At 44.4% G+C, this 13,617-nt stretch overlaps 1 protein-coding gene across 1 annotated transcript in view; it reads right to left on the reverse strand.

Moving 5' to 3' along the window:
• Positions 1-231: 231 nt before the first annotated feature.
• The window catches only part of LOC128705112 (tubulin alpha-1D chain), a 17,123-nt gene continuing 3,737 nt past the window's right edge, over positions 232-13,617 (reverse strand). The window contains exons 2-5 of the mRNA XM_070105204.1: positions 8,899-9,121; positions 4,001-4,173; positions 3,243-3,371; positions 232-1,759 (exon numbers count right to left, since the gene is read on the reverse strand). Coding sequence (XP_069961305.1) covers positions 938-1,759; positions 3,243-3,371; positions 4,001-4,173; positions 8,899-9,121 — 1,347 coding nt within the window. The 3' untranslated portion in view covers positions 232-937. The remainder of the gene's footprint in view (positions 1,760-3,242; positions 3,372-4,000; positions 4,174-8,898; positions 9,122-13,617) is intronic.

A 13,617-nucleotide genomic window follows, 5' to 3' on the forward strand; every position in this document is an offset into this window, starting at 1 on the left:
GAACAAGTGTTTCCTGACGCGGATCTTAGTCACATCATGACCCACAACTGTAGCTTTTGGTCATCTGACCGAGGCCTTCCACTGGCCTACCTCTCCACACCTTTAAGAAATATAGTTATAAGTATCCCTGGCGCTTGTAAGGCAACATATAGATGGCAATGCAGATAAGTATAGGCAGATTTTATTTCAAGTAAAGGCAGATTTTATACTTGCAGGATTTTGGTTTTAAAACCTCTGATGTCTTGCAGGATTTTGGTTTTAAAACCTCTGATGTCTTGCAGGATTTTGGTTTTAAAACCTCTGATGTCTTGCAGGATTTTGGTTTTAAAACCTCTGATGTCTTGCAGGATTTTGGTTTTAAAACCTCTGATGTCTTGCAGGATTTTGGTTTTAAAACCTCTGATGTCTTGCAGGATTTTGGTTTTAAAACCTCTGATGTCTTGCAGGATTTTGGTTTTAAAACCTCTGATGTCTGTTTTGCAAATCAAAATTCTTTAGAGTCAAGATGATTTTTAAAATAATTATTAACTTGATTTGCTGATAAGATGCAAATTTGTTGTGTTTCAAGAGTGATAATGAAGCAATAATGAGCACACATCATTTCCCTTTCGGAAATTCATGAAATGATTTCCGCAGTGGTGATGGTGAAGAGAGAAGGTACCACTGGTGAAGGTCAGGACCTTGGACGTGTTGTGTACTGCACTGGGAAACAGGTGTGCGAGAAAAACAATATTGATCAGAGCAAACTATTCTTTATAAAGTTCCGTTGTAAACACATCTTGATTAGGCTCTGTTTAAGTTGAAAACGTTAAGTACAGTCAAGGTGTGCTCGATACATAGTGAGTTTCTAGGATACTTGTGTGCAAGTCTTGTCTCTTGGATGTAAACACAGGAAGTCAGTGACACGTCTCACAGACTGTTCTTCTCTTATTTGAGTTTAATATTCATTTTCATCTACTTCTTCTTCAGCAGAGTCCATTCCGACTTCCTCATAATCTTTCTCGAGGGCGGCTAAGTCCTCGCGAGCTTCCGTAAACTCGCCCTCCTCCATACCCTCACCCACATACCAGTGGACGAAGGCTCGCTTGGCATACATCAAATCGAACTTATGGTCAAGCCGTGCCCAGGCCTCAGCAATGGCGGTGGTGTTGGAGAGCATACATACTGCACGTGATACCTTGGCTAGGTCCCCACCTGGTACTACTGTAGGTGGCTGGTAGTTGATGCCAACTTTGAAGCCTGTTGGACACCAGTCCACGAACTGGATGGTTCGTTTGGTTTTGATGGAAGCAATGGCGGCGTTCACGTCTTTGGGCACCACATCCCCACGGAAGAGCAGGCAGCAAGCCATGTACTTGCCGTGACGTGGATCGCATTTAACCATCTGGTTGGCAGGCTCAAAGCAAGCGTTCGTGATCTCTGCCACTGACAGTTGTTCGTGATATGCCTTTTCGGCGGAGATAACCGGAGCGTAGGTCACCAGGGGGAAGTGGATACGTGGATAAGGTACTAAGTTAGTCTGGAACTCCGTCAGGTCGACATTGAGAGCTCCATCGAACCTAAGAGAGGCAGTGATGGACGACACGATCTGACCAATGAGACGGTTGAGGTTAGTGTAAGTGGGACGCTCGATGTCCAGATTTCTCCGACAGATGTCGTAGATAGCCTCGTTGTCGACCATAAAGGCGCAGTCAGAGTGCTCCAACGTGGTGTGCGTCGTCAAAATCGAGTTGTAAGGCTCCACTACAGCTGTAGCAACCTGTACACAACACACATTGAGCTTAGTGAGAAATGTACACAAGACACATTGCAACATCCTGAAATCCTGATGTGATCCTTCATGAGACTGATCAGTTCCCTGTTCAGAGAGCAGTACATTACCCCTGCCTCTTCTTCCTCCCATCCTACGTCATGGAATACCTGGAGGGTGTATACCTGGAGGGTGTATACCTGGAGGGTGTATATCTGGAGGGTGTATATCTGAAGCATGTATACCAGGAGGGTGTACACCTGGAAGCTGTATATCTGGAGGGTGTATACCTGGAGGGTGTATATCTGGAGAGTGTATACTTGGAGGGTGTATATCTGGAGGGTGTATATCTGGAGGGTGTATATTTGGAGGGTGTATATTTGGAGGGTGTATATCTAAAGGGTGTATACTTGGAGGGTGTTCGGGGGTCAACGCCCCCCCTGCCTGGTCCATGACAGGGAGACACATCTAATTTTTGTACCCACTGCGTAATTACCACATAAACTAGGTTAGCACCACACTAATCACGTATCCAATTTTAACATCAGAACTCAGAATAAGTTGTATTGAACAACTTTCACCCCTCAAGGAAGGTTCCTTGATGTTAGTGAGGGGCTCTTGATTTAGGGAATTGGATCTGTGCTCCAGTTCCCCGAATTAAGCCTGAATGCCTTCCACATCCCCCCCCCCAGGTGCTGTATAATCCTCCGGGATTAGCACTTCCCCCTTGATTATAATAATAATGGACAACTTTAAATAAAGAGACGGAAAGATAGGCGGAGACGCGAACCGCCGCCTGTAAACTGACAGTCCGACTCGCTACTATGACCACCTCCTTCCTTCAGCTCCTGGGTCGTAGGAAGCAGTTCTGACGGAATATAGTTTGGTAAGTACTAGTCCCGACTCCTTCCTCTGAGAACCCCGGTGGTGAAGACGGTACAGAGTCGGATTGTCAATTTCCAGACCGCTGTTAGCGCCGCCTGTCCATCTTTATGTTATGAGGACAGTAAGAACCTGAACTAACCTGTGGGGCAGGATATATTTCAAACTCTAAGAGATTAAATGGCTGAACTTACCTGTGTGGCAGGATATATTTCAAACTCTAAGAGATTAAATGGCTGAACTTACCTGTGTGGCAGGATATATTTCAAACTCTAAGAGATTAAATGGCTGAACTTACCTGTGGGGCAGGATATATTTCAAACTCTAAGAGATTAAATGGCTGAACTTACCTGTGGGGCAGGATATATTTCAAACTCTAAGAGATTAAATGGCTGAACTTACCTGTGGGGCAGGATATATTTCAAACTCTAAGAGATTAAATGGCTGAACTTACCTGTGGGGCAGGATATATTTCAAACTCTAAGAGACTAAATGGCTGAACTTACCTGTGGGGCAGGATATATTTCAAACTCTAAGAGACTAAATGGCTGAATTTACCTGTGAGGCAGAATATATTTCAGACTCTTAGAGAGTAAAAGGCTGAACTAACCTGAGGGGCAGGATATATAGCAAACTCCAGCTTGCTCTTCTTGCCATAGTCTACAGAGAGGCGTTCCATCAGCAGTGAGGTGAAGCCGGAGCCAGTGCCACCTCCGAACGAGTGAAAGATCAGGAATCCCTGTCGATACCAGAAGCTTTAAACACGAATGGGCAGAAATCACTATGAAACTAGTAAAATCAAAATGCTTTCGATTGTTGACAAACACATCTTCTGAGTAATTAGTTTGAATATATGTGTACTCACCTAGTTGTGGTTGCAGGGGTCAAGTCACAGCTCCTGGCCCCGCCAGGTCACTCTCCCTACTCCATGAGGTTTATCATACCTCTTCTTAAAGCTATGTATGGATCCTGCCTCCCCTACATTACTTCCCAGACTATTCCAATTCCTGACAATTCTGTGACTGAAAAAATACTTCCTAACATCCCTGTGATTCGTCTGAGTCTTCAACTTCCAACTGTGACACCTTGTTACTGTGTACCATCTCTGGAATATCCTGTTTCTGTCCACCTTGTCAATTCCTCTCACTATTTTATATGTCGTTATCATGTACCCCCTGTCCTCCGGTGTCTCATGTGTGTACTCACCTAGTTTTGGCTGCGGGGGTCGATTCACAGCTCCTGACCCCGCCTCTTCAACTGGCCGCTACTTAGTCACTTTTCCCGCTCCGTGAGCTTTATCATACCTCTTCTTAAAGCTATGTATGGATCCTTGTGTATGTGTGTGTGTGTGTGTGTGTGTAAACTCACCTGTAGACCAGTACACTGGTCCGCCAGCTTGCGGACACGATCCAGAACCAAGTCAACAATTTCCTTCCCAATGGTATAGTGACCCCTGGCGTAGTTATTAGCGGCGTCTTCCTTCCCTGTGATGAGTTGCTCCGGATGGAACAAGTATCTATATACGCCGATGCGTACCTCATCTGGAAGCAGCGTATGAAAAAGGATAATGATGGGAGAGGTACCTACAAAATGTTATGTAAATGAACACAAATGAACACTAATGCAACGTTTTACTGTGGCAATGTTTCGCTCTCCAGGAGCGATATGTATGTATATATGGTATAGAAAAACACGTAAGCAAGCACTAGGATATAATTATTAGGAAACGTAATAATATATCTTTAAACATATAAGAGAAAATTTTAGAAAGGACATAATTTAAATGAGTTCTTTCTAAATGACTAGTTTTACTTATTCGGCAAGTATGAGTAGTGGGGGGGGGGTTGAAGAGGGTTGGAATGGTTTTAAAAATGCAGTATTAGAATGTGGGGCAGAATTTTTTGGTTATAGGAGGGTGGGGGCAGGAGGAAAGAGGAGTGATTGGTGGAATGATGAAGTAAAGGGTGTGATAAAAGAGAAAAAGGTAGCTTTAGAGGTTTTTACAAAGCAGAAGTGTTATATGAAGAGCAGAGTATATGGAGAGTAAAAGAAAGGTAAAGAGAGTGGTGAGAGAGTGCAAAAGGAGAGAAGATGAAAGAGTGGGAGAGGCACTGTCAAGAAATTTTAATGAAAATAAGAAAAAATTTTGGAGTGAGTTAAACAAGTTAAGAAAGCCTAGGGAAAGTATGGATTTGTCAGTTAAAAACAGAGTAGGGGAGTTAGTAGATGGGGAGAGGGAGGTATTAGGTAGATGGCGAGAATATTTTGAGGAACTTTTAAATGTTAAGGAAGAAAGAGAGGCAGTAATTTCATGCACTGGTCAGGGAGGTATACCATCTTTTAGGAGTGAAGAAGAGCAGAATGTAAGTGTGAGGGAGGTACGTGAGGCATTACGTAGAATGAAAGCGGGTAAAGCAGCTGGAACTGATGGGATCATGACAGAAATGTTAAAAGCAGGGGGGGATATAGTGTTGGAGTGGTTGGTACTTTTGTTTAATAAATGTATGAAAGAGGGGAAGGCACCTAGGGATTGGCAGAGAGCATGTATAGTCCCTTTATATAAAGGGAAAGGGGACAAAAGAGATTGTAAAAATTATAGAGGAATAAGTTTACTGAGTATACCAGGAAAAGTATACAGTAGAGTTATAATTGAAAGAATTAGAGGTAAGACAGAATGTAGAATTGCGGATGAGCAAGGAGGCTTCAGAGTGGGTAGGGGATGTGTAGATCAAGTGTTTACATTGAAGCATATATGTGAACAGTATTTAGATAAAGGTAGGGAAGTTTTTATTGCATTTATGGATTTAGAAAAGGCATATGATAGAGTGGATAGAGGAGCAATGTGGCAGATGTTGCAAGTATATGGAATAGGTGATAAGTTATTAAATGCTGTAAGGAGTTTTTATGAGGATAGTGAGGCTCAGGTTAGGGTGTGTAGAAGAGAGGGAGACTACTTCCCGGTAAAAGTAGGTCTTAGACAGGGATGTGTAATGTCACCATGGTTGTTTAATATATTTATAGATGGGGTTGTAAAAGAAGTAAATGCTAGGGTGTTCGGGAGAGGGGTGGAATTAAATTATGGGGAATCAAATTCAAAATGGGAATTGACACAGTTACTTTTTGCTGATGATACTGTGCTTATGGGAGATTTTAAAGAAAAATTGCAAAGGTTAGTGGATGAGTTTGCGAGTGTGTGTAAAGGTAGAAAGTTGAAAGTGAACATAGAAAAGAGTAAGGTGATGAGGGTATCAAATGATTTAGATAAAGAAAAATTGGATATTAAATTGGGGAGGAGGAGTATGGAAGAAGTGAATGTTTTCAGATACTTGGGAGTTGACGTGTCGGCGGATGGATTTATGAAGGATGAGGTTAATCATAGAATTGATGAAGGAAAAAAGGTGAGTGGTGCATTGAGGTATATGTGGAGGCAAAGGGAATGTATGAAAGTATAGCAGCAAATAGGTACCTGGGTGTTAGTCGACTGGTGTGGGTCGCATCCTGGGGGACAAGATTAAGGACCCCAATGGAAATAATTTAGACAGTCCTCGATGACGCACTGACTTTCTTGGGTTATCCTGGGTGGCTAACCCTCCGGGGTTAAAAATCCGAACGAAATCTTATCTTATCTTATCTTAGTACCAACACTTATATGGGTGTGAAGCTTGGGTTGTAAATGCAGCAGCGAGGAGGCGGTTGGGGGCAGCGGAGATGTCCTGTCTAAGGGCAATGTGTGGTGTAAATATTATGCAGAAAATTCGGATTGTGGAAATTAGGTGAAGGTGTGGAGTTAATAAAAGTATTAGTCAGAGGGCAGAAGAGGGGTTGTTGAGGTGGTTTGGTCATTTAGAGAGAATGGATCAAAGTAGAATGACATGGAGAGCGTATAAATCTGTAGGGGAAGGAAGGCGGGGTAGGGGTCGTCCTCGAAAAGGTTGGAGGGAGGGGGTAAAGGAGGTGTTGTGGGCGAGGGGCTTGGACTTCCAGCAAGCGTGCGTGAGCGTGTTAGATAGGAGTGAATGGAGACAAATGGTATTTGGGACCTGACGATCTGTTGGAGTGTGAGCAGGGTAATATTTAGTGAAGGGATTCAGGGAAACCGGTTATTTTCATATAGTCGGACTTGAGTCCTGGAAATGGGAAGTACAATGCCTGCACTTTAAAGGAGGGGTTTGGGATATTGGCAGTTTGGAGGGATATGTTGTGTATCTTTATACGTATATGCTTCTAAACTGTTGTATTCTGAGCACCTCTGCAAAAACAGTGATAATGTGTGAGTGTGGTGAAAGTGTTGAATGATGATGAAAGTATTTTCTTTTTGGGGATTTTCTTTCTTTTTTGGGTCACCCTGCCTCGGTGGGAGACGGCCGACTTGTCGGAAATATATATATATATATATATATATATATATATATATATATATATATATATATATATATATATATATCTATATATATATATATATATATATATATATATATATATAAATATATATATATATATATATATATATGTCGTGCCGAATAGGCAGAACTTGCGATCTTGGCTTAAATAGCAACGCTCATCTTGCCATATAGGACAAGTGAAAATTTGTGTATGCAATAATTTCGCCAAAATCATTCTGAACCTAACGAAAAAAATATATTTCACTGTGGTTGTTTAGTATTAAATTATTGTAAACAAATCTAAAATATATATAGTTGGGTTAAGCTAAAATAAATTGTTCTTGGCCCGGTGGCCTGGTGGCTAAAGCTCTCGCTTCACACACGGAGGGCCCGGGTTCGATTCCCGGCGGGTGGAAACATTTCGACACGTTTCCTTACACCTGTTGTCCTGTTCACCTAGCAGCAAATAGGTACCTGGGTGTTAGTGGACTGGTGTGGGTGGCATCCTGGGGGACAAGATTAAGGACCACAATGGAAATAAGTTAGACAGTCCTCGATGACGCACTGACTTTCTTGGGTTATTCTGGGTGGCTAACCCTCCGGGGTTAAAAATCCGAACGAAATCTTATCTTATCTTATCATATATATATACACATATGTAACTAAACCGTTTTCTTTAATGTCAAAGGCAATACGTTTTCTATATGTTAGAAGCATATACTTAAGAAAAAATTATAACTTGATGTATATTATAGTAATAATAGAAATAATAATCAGGTACTCTGACTTATTTCCACTGTGGTTTTGTAGTCCTCTTACCTCCCCCCAGGATGCCACCCACACCAGTCACCTAACACCCAGGTACCTACTTACTGCTAAGTGAACAGGGACAGCAGGTGTAAGGCAACATGCCCAACGCTTCCACCCATACCAGGGATCAAACCCCAATTACCACAATCACTCACCAACTACCACAATTACCCATCAACTACCAAAATCACCCACAACTACCACACTCACCCACCATCTACCACAATCACCCACCAACTACCACACTCACCCACCATCTACCACACTCACCCACCAACTACCACACTCACCCACCATCTACCACACTCACCTACCAACTACCACAATCATCCACCAACTACCACACTCACCCACCATCTACCACAATCACCCACCATCTACCACAATCACCCACCAACTACCACACTCACCCATCATCTACCACAATCACCCACCAACTACCACACTCACCCACCATCTACCACAATCACCCACCAACTACCACACTCACCCACCATCTACCACAATCACCCACCAACTACCACACTCACCCACCATCTACCACAATCACCCACCAACTACCACACTCACCCACCATCTACCACAATCACCCACTAACTACCACACTCACCCACCATCTACCACAATCACCCACCAACTACCACACTCACCCACCATCTACCACAATCACCCACCAACTACCACACTCACTCACCATCTACCACAATCACCCACCAACTACCACACTCACCCACCATCTACCACAATCACCCACCAACTACCACACTCACCCACCATCTACCACAATCACCCACCAACTACCACACTCACCCACCATCTACCACAATCACCCACCAACTACCACACTCACCCACCATCTACCACAATCACCCACCAACTACCACACTCACCCACCATCTACCACAATCACCCACCAACTACCACACTCACCCACCATCTACCGCAATCACCCACCAACTACCACACTCACCCACCATCTACCACAATCACCCACCAACTACCACACTCACTCACCATCTACCACAATCACCCACCAACTACCACACTCACCCACCATCTACCACAATCACTCACCAACTACAGAAGGCTCCAAATCAACAAACACGGCCCTGGGGACGTGCTTCCCTGATCCAGTCTCGCTGAAGAAGGTGTTAAAGGAATCGTCAGCACCACCAACGTACTTATCAGATGGCATAGTACCATCTGGCTGGATGCCGTGCTCTAGGCAATACAGTTCCCAGCAGGCATTGCCCATCTGGACACCGGCTTGCCCAACGTGGACACTGATACACTCACGCTGTAAATAAGGACATTAATTAGGTCCACACGCTGGCATGGAGAGCATGTAGGTATCCAAGCTCTGCGGGCAATAAATAGGTATCAAGGCTGTGATGGCAATAAACAGGTATCAAGGCTGTGAGGGTAATAAACAGCTATCAGAGCTGTAACGACACTAAATTGGTATCAAGTTTGCAAATAAACCCAATAAATAGGTATCAAGGCTGCAAATTAACCCAATAAATAGGTATCAAGGCTGCAAATTAACCCAATAAATAGGTACGAAGGCAGTGAGGGCAATAAGTATCAAGGCTGTGATGGCAATAAATAGGTACCAAGGCTGTAAATGAACGAAATAAATAGGTATCAAGGTAGTAATTATGTATCCCAGATGTAAAGTGACAATTAAATAGGTAACTAAGGCTCCAGGAGGAAGCGAAACGTCGTTCCATGGTACCTATCTCCAGGGTTGTGTGTACTTATTTCATGTTGTGTGTACGTATTTCATGTCGAGTGTACTTATTTCATGTCGTGTGTACGTATTTCATGAAAGTGTGTACTTATTCCATGTCGTGTGTACTTATTTCATGTCGTGTGTACTTATTTCATGTCGTGTGTACTTATTTCATGTCGTGTGTACTTATTTCATGTCGTGTGTACTTATTTCATGTCGTGTGTACTTATTTCATGTCGTGTGTACTTATTTCATGTCGTGTGTACTTATTTCATGTCGTGTGTACTTATTTCATGTCGTGTGTACTTATTTCATGTCGTGTGTACTTATTTCATGTCGTGTGTACTTATTTTATGTCGTGTGTACTTATTTCATGTCGTGTGTACTTATTTCATGTCGTGTGTACTTATTTTATGTCGTGTGTACTTATTTCATGTCGTGTGTACTTATTTCATGTCGTGTGTACTTATTTTATGTCGTGTGTACTTATTTCACGTCGTGTGTACTTATTTCACGTCGTGTGTACTTATTTCACGTCGTGTGTACTTATTTCACGTCGTGTGTACTTATTCGAGACTGCATAATTTATCTTAAAAAAAAAATCAGATTATGTATGCTTAAAATACTTAATCTACCACCAGGGAAAGGCAGAGGGAGAGGGGGCTGAGGGAGAGGGGGCTGAGGGAGAGGGGGCTGAGGGAGAGGGGGCTGAGGGAGAGGGGGCTGAGGGAGAGGGGGCTGAGGGAGAGGGGGCTGAGGGAGAGGGGGCTGAGGGAGAGGGGGCTGAGGGAGAGGGGGCTGAGGGAGAGGGGGCTGAGGGAGAGGGGGCTGAGGGAGAGGGGGCGGAGGGAGAGGGGGCTAAGGGAGAGGGGGCTGAGGGAGAGGGGGCTAAGGGAGAGGGGGCTAAGGGAGAGGGGGCTGAGGGAGAGGGGGCTGAGGGAGAGGGGGCTGAGGGAGAGGGGGCTGAGGGAGAGGGGCCTAAGGGAGAGGGGGCTGAGGGAGAGGGGGCTAAGGGAGAGGGGGCTGAGGGAGAGGGGGCTAAGGGAGAGGGGGCTGAGGGAGAGGGGGCTAAGGGAGAGGGGGCTGAGGGAGAGGGGGCTGAGGGAGAGGGGGCTGAAGGAAAGGGTAGGGATAATGTGTCACCTCTATCAAGGTTAACACTTAAGCAGAGACTACATAAGGAAGCTAGGAGCTAGAGTGTAGGGGGAGGAAAGAAAGGGGAGGGGTTAAGGGGTAGGAGAAATGGAGAGAATAAGAAAGAAGAAAGAAGAGAGGTGGAAGCAGGAGGAAGGAGAGACAGGGGGACTTAGAAAGGTGATGATACCACAAACCTGTTCTTGTTTCCATGCTGTCTACCTGCTACCTCTCTCTCTCTCTCTCTCTCTCTCTCTCTCTCTCTGTCTGTCTGTCTCTCTCTCTCTCTCTCTCTCTCTCTCTCTACCTATCTCTGTCTCTCTATCTATCTATCTCTCTCTTTCTCTCTCTCATACACACACACACACCACTGGAGGACAGGAAAGATAGGGGTCACATGATACCGACGTATTTTATACGTCGTTATCATGTCCCCCCCCAGTGTGAGCTCACCTAATTGTGGTTGCAGGGGTCGATTCACAGCTCCTGGCCCCGCCTCTTCACTGGTCGCTTCTTTGTCCACCCTCCCTACTCCAAGAACTGCATCATACCTCTTCTTAAAGCAATGAATGGATCCTGCTTCCGCTACATCACTCTCCAGACTGTGTGTGTGTGTGTGTGTGTGTGTGTGTGTGTGTGTGTGTGTGTGTGTGTGTGTGTGTGTGTGTGTTTTCTATTTTTGTCTGGGTAATTACTGATTACGCCTTAGTAATCACTAATTACCCAGACCTAAAATAAGCCAAAAAAGGCAAGCTGCAGGCTAAGAGGCTGGCCAGGGTCATGTGGCTCAACCTCTGGAGTCACAAGTAGGTGAGTACAAGTGGATGTGGGTAGTGGATAAACTGGTCTTGTTGAGGCCGACCCGGAGGCAGTAGCCTCCAATTTCACCTATACTCCACTAGCTCAGCCTTGATGACAGCCTGTGCCCTTTAAGTGCCTTGATGCTAGTCAAGGTGTTTTGATCTGGTAGTTCCGTGATGCTAGTGAAGGTGTCTTGACCTGGTAGTGTCTTGATGTTAATGAAGGTGTCTTGATCTGGTAGTTCCTTGATGCTAGTGAAGGTGTCTTGATCTGGTAGTTCCTTGATGCTAGTGAAGGTGTCTTGATCTGGTAGTGCCTTGATGCTAGTGAAGGTATCTTGATCTGCTAGTGTCTTGATGCTAATGAAGGTATCTTGATCTGGTAGTGCCTTGATGCTGGTAAAGGTATCTTGATCTTAGGTGGTAGTGCCTTGATGCTAATGAAGGTATCTTCATCTGGTAGTGCCTTGATGCTAATGAAGGTATCTTCATCTGGTAGTGTCTTGATGCTAATGAAGGTATCTTCATCTGGTAGTGTCTTGATGCTAATGAAGGTATCTTGATCTGGTAGTGCCTTGATGCTAATGACGGTATCTTGATCCGGTAGTGTCTTGATGCTAATGAAGGTATCTTGATCTGGTAGTGTCTTGATGCTAATGAAGGTATCTTGATCTGGTAGTGTCTTGATGCTAATGAAAGAATCTTGATCTGGTAGTGCCTTGATGCTAATGAAGGTATCTTCATCTGGTAGTACCTTGATGTTAATGAAGGTATCTTCATCTGGTAGTGTCTTGATGCTAATGAAGGTATCTTGATCTGGTAGTGCCTTGATGCTAATGACGGTATCTTGATTTGGTAGCGCCTTGATGCTAATGAAGGTATCTTGATCTGGTAGTGTCTTGATACTAATGAAGGTATCTTGATGCTGGTGAAGGTGTCTTGATCTGGTAGTGTCTTGATGCTGGTGAAGGTGTCTTGATCTGGTAGTGTCTTGATGCTGGTGAAGGTGTCTTGATCTGGTAGTGTCTTGATGCTAATGAAGGTATCTTGATCTGGTAGTGCCTTGATGCTAATGACGGTATCTTGATTTGGTAGCGCCTTGATGCTAATGAAGGTATCTTGATCTGGTAGTGTCTTGATACTAATGAAGGTATCTTGATCTGGTAGTGTCTTGATGCTGGTGAAGGTGTCTTGATCTGGTAGTGTCTTGATGCTGGTGAAGGTGTCTTGATCTGGTAGTGTCTTGATGCTGGTGAAGGTGTCTTGATCTGGTAGTTCCTTGATGCTGGTAAAGGTATCTTGATCTTAGATGGTAGTACCTTAATGCTGCTGAAAGGTTCTTGATCTGAGGCAGCAGAGCTTCCCACTTTCCCGGATCAAACCTCATTACGACCCTTTGTTGTGTGAGCGTGTGTATGTATGTACTCACCTAGTTGAGGTTGCAGGGGTCGAGTCCAAGCTCCTGGCCCCGCCTCTTCACTGGTCGCTACTAGGTCACTCTCCCTGAACCATGAGCTTTATCGTACCTCTGCTTAAAGCTATGTATGGATCCTGACTCCACTACATCGCTTCCCAAACTATTCCACTTCCTGACTACTCTGTGGCTGAAGAAATACTTCCTAACATCCCTTTGATTCATCTGTGTCTTCAACTTCCAACTGTGTCCCCTTGTTACTGTGTCCAGTCTCTGGAACATCCTGTCTCTGTCCACCTTGTCAATTCCTCTCAGTATTTTGTAAGTCGTTATCATGTATCCCCTATCTCTCCTGTCCTCCAGTGTCGTCAGGTTGATTTCCCTTAACCTCTCATCATAGGACATACCTCTTAGCTCTGGGACTATTCTTGTTGCAAACCTTTGCACTTTCTCTAGTTTCTTTACATGCTGTGTGTGTGTGTGTGTGTGTGTGTGTGTGTGTGTGTGTGTGTGTGTGTGTGTGTGTGTGTGTGCTCACCTAGTTGAGGTTGCGGGGGTCGAGTCCGAGCTCCTGGCCCCGTGTGTGTGTGTGTGTGTGTGTGTGTACTCACCTAGTTGAGGTTGCGGGGGTCGAGTCCGAGCTCCTGGCCCCGTGTGTGTGTTTGGTGAGAATGTTGAAATAAAAAGAATGGTAAAGTGGGAGAGACTGAAGA

The sequence above is a fragment of the Cherax quadricarinatus genome, chromosome 97 (genome assembly GCF_038502225.1).
Source record: "Cherax quadricarinatus isolate ZL_2023a chromosome 97, ASM3850222v1, whole genome shotgun sequence".
Taxonomy (NCBI): domain Eukaryota; kingdom Metazoa; phylum Arthropoda; class Malacostraca; order Decapoda; family Parastacidae; genus Cherax; species Cherax quadricarinatus.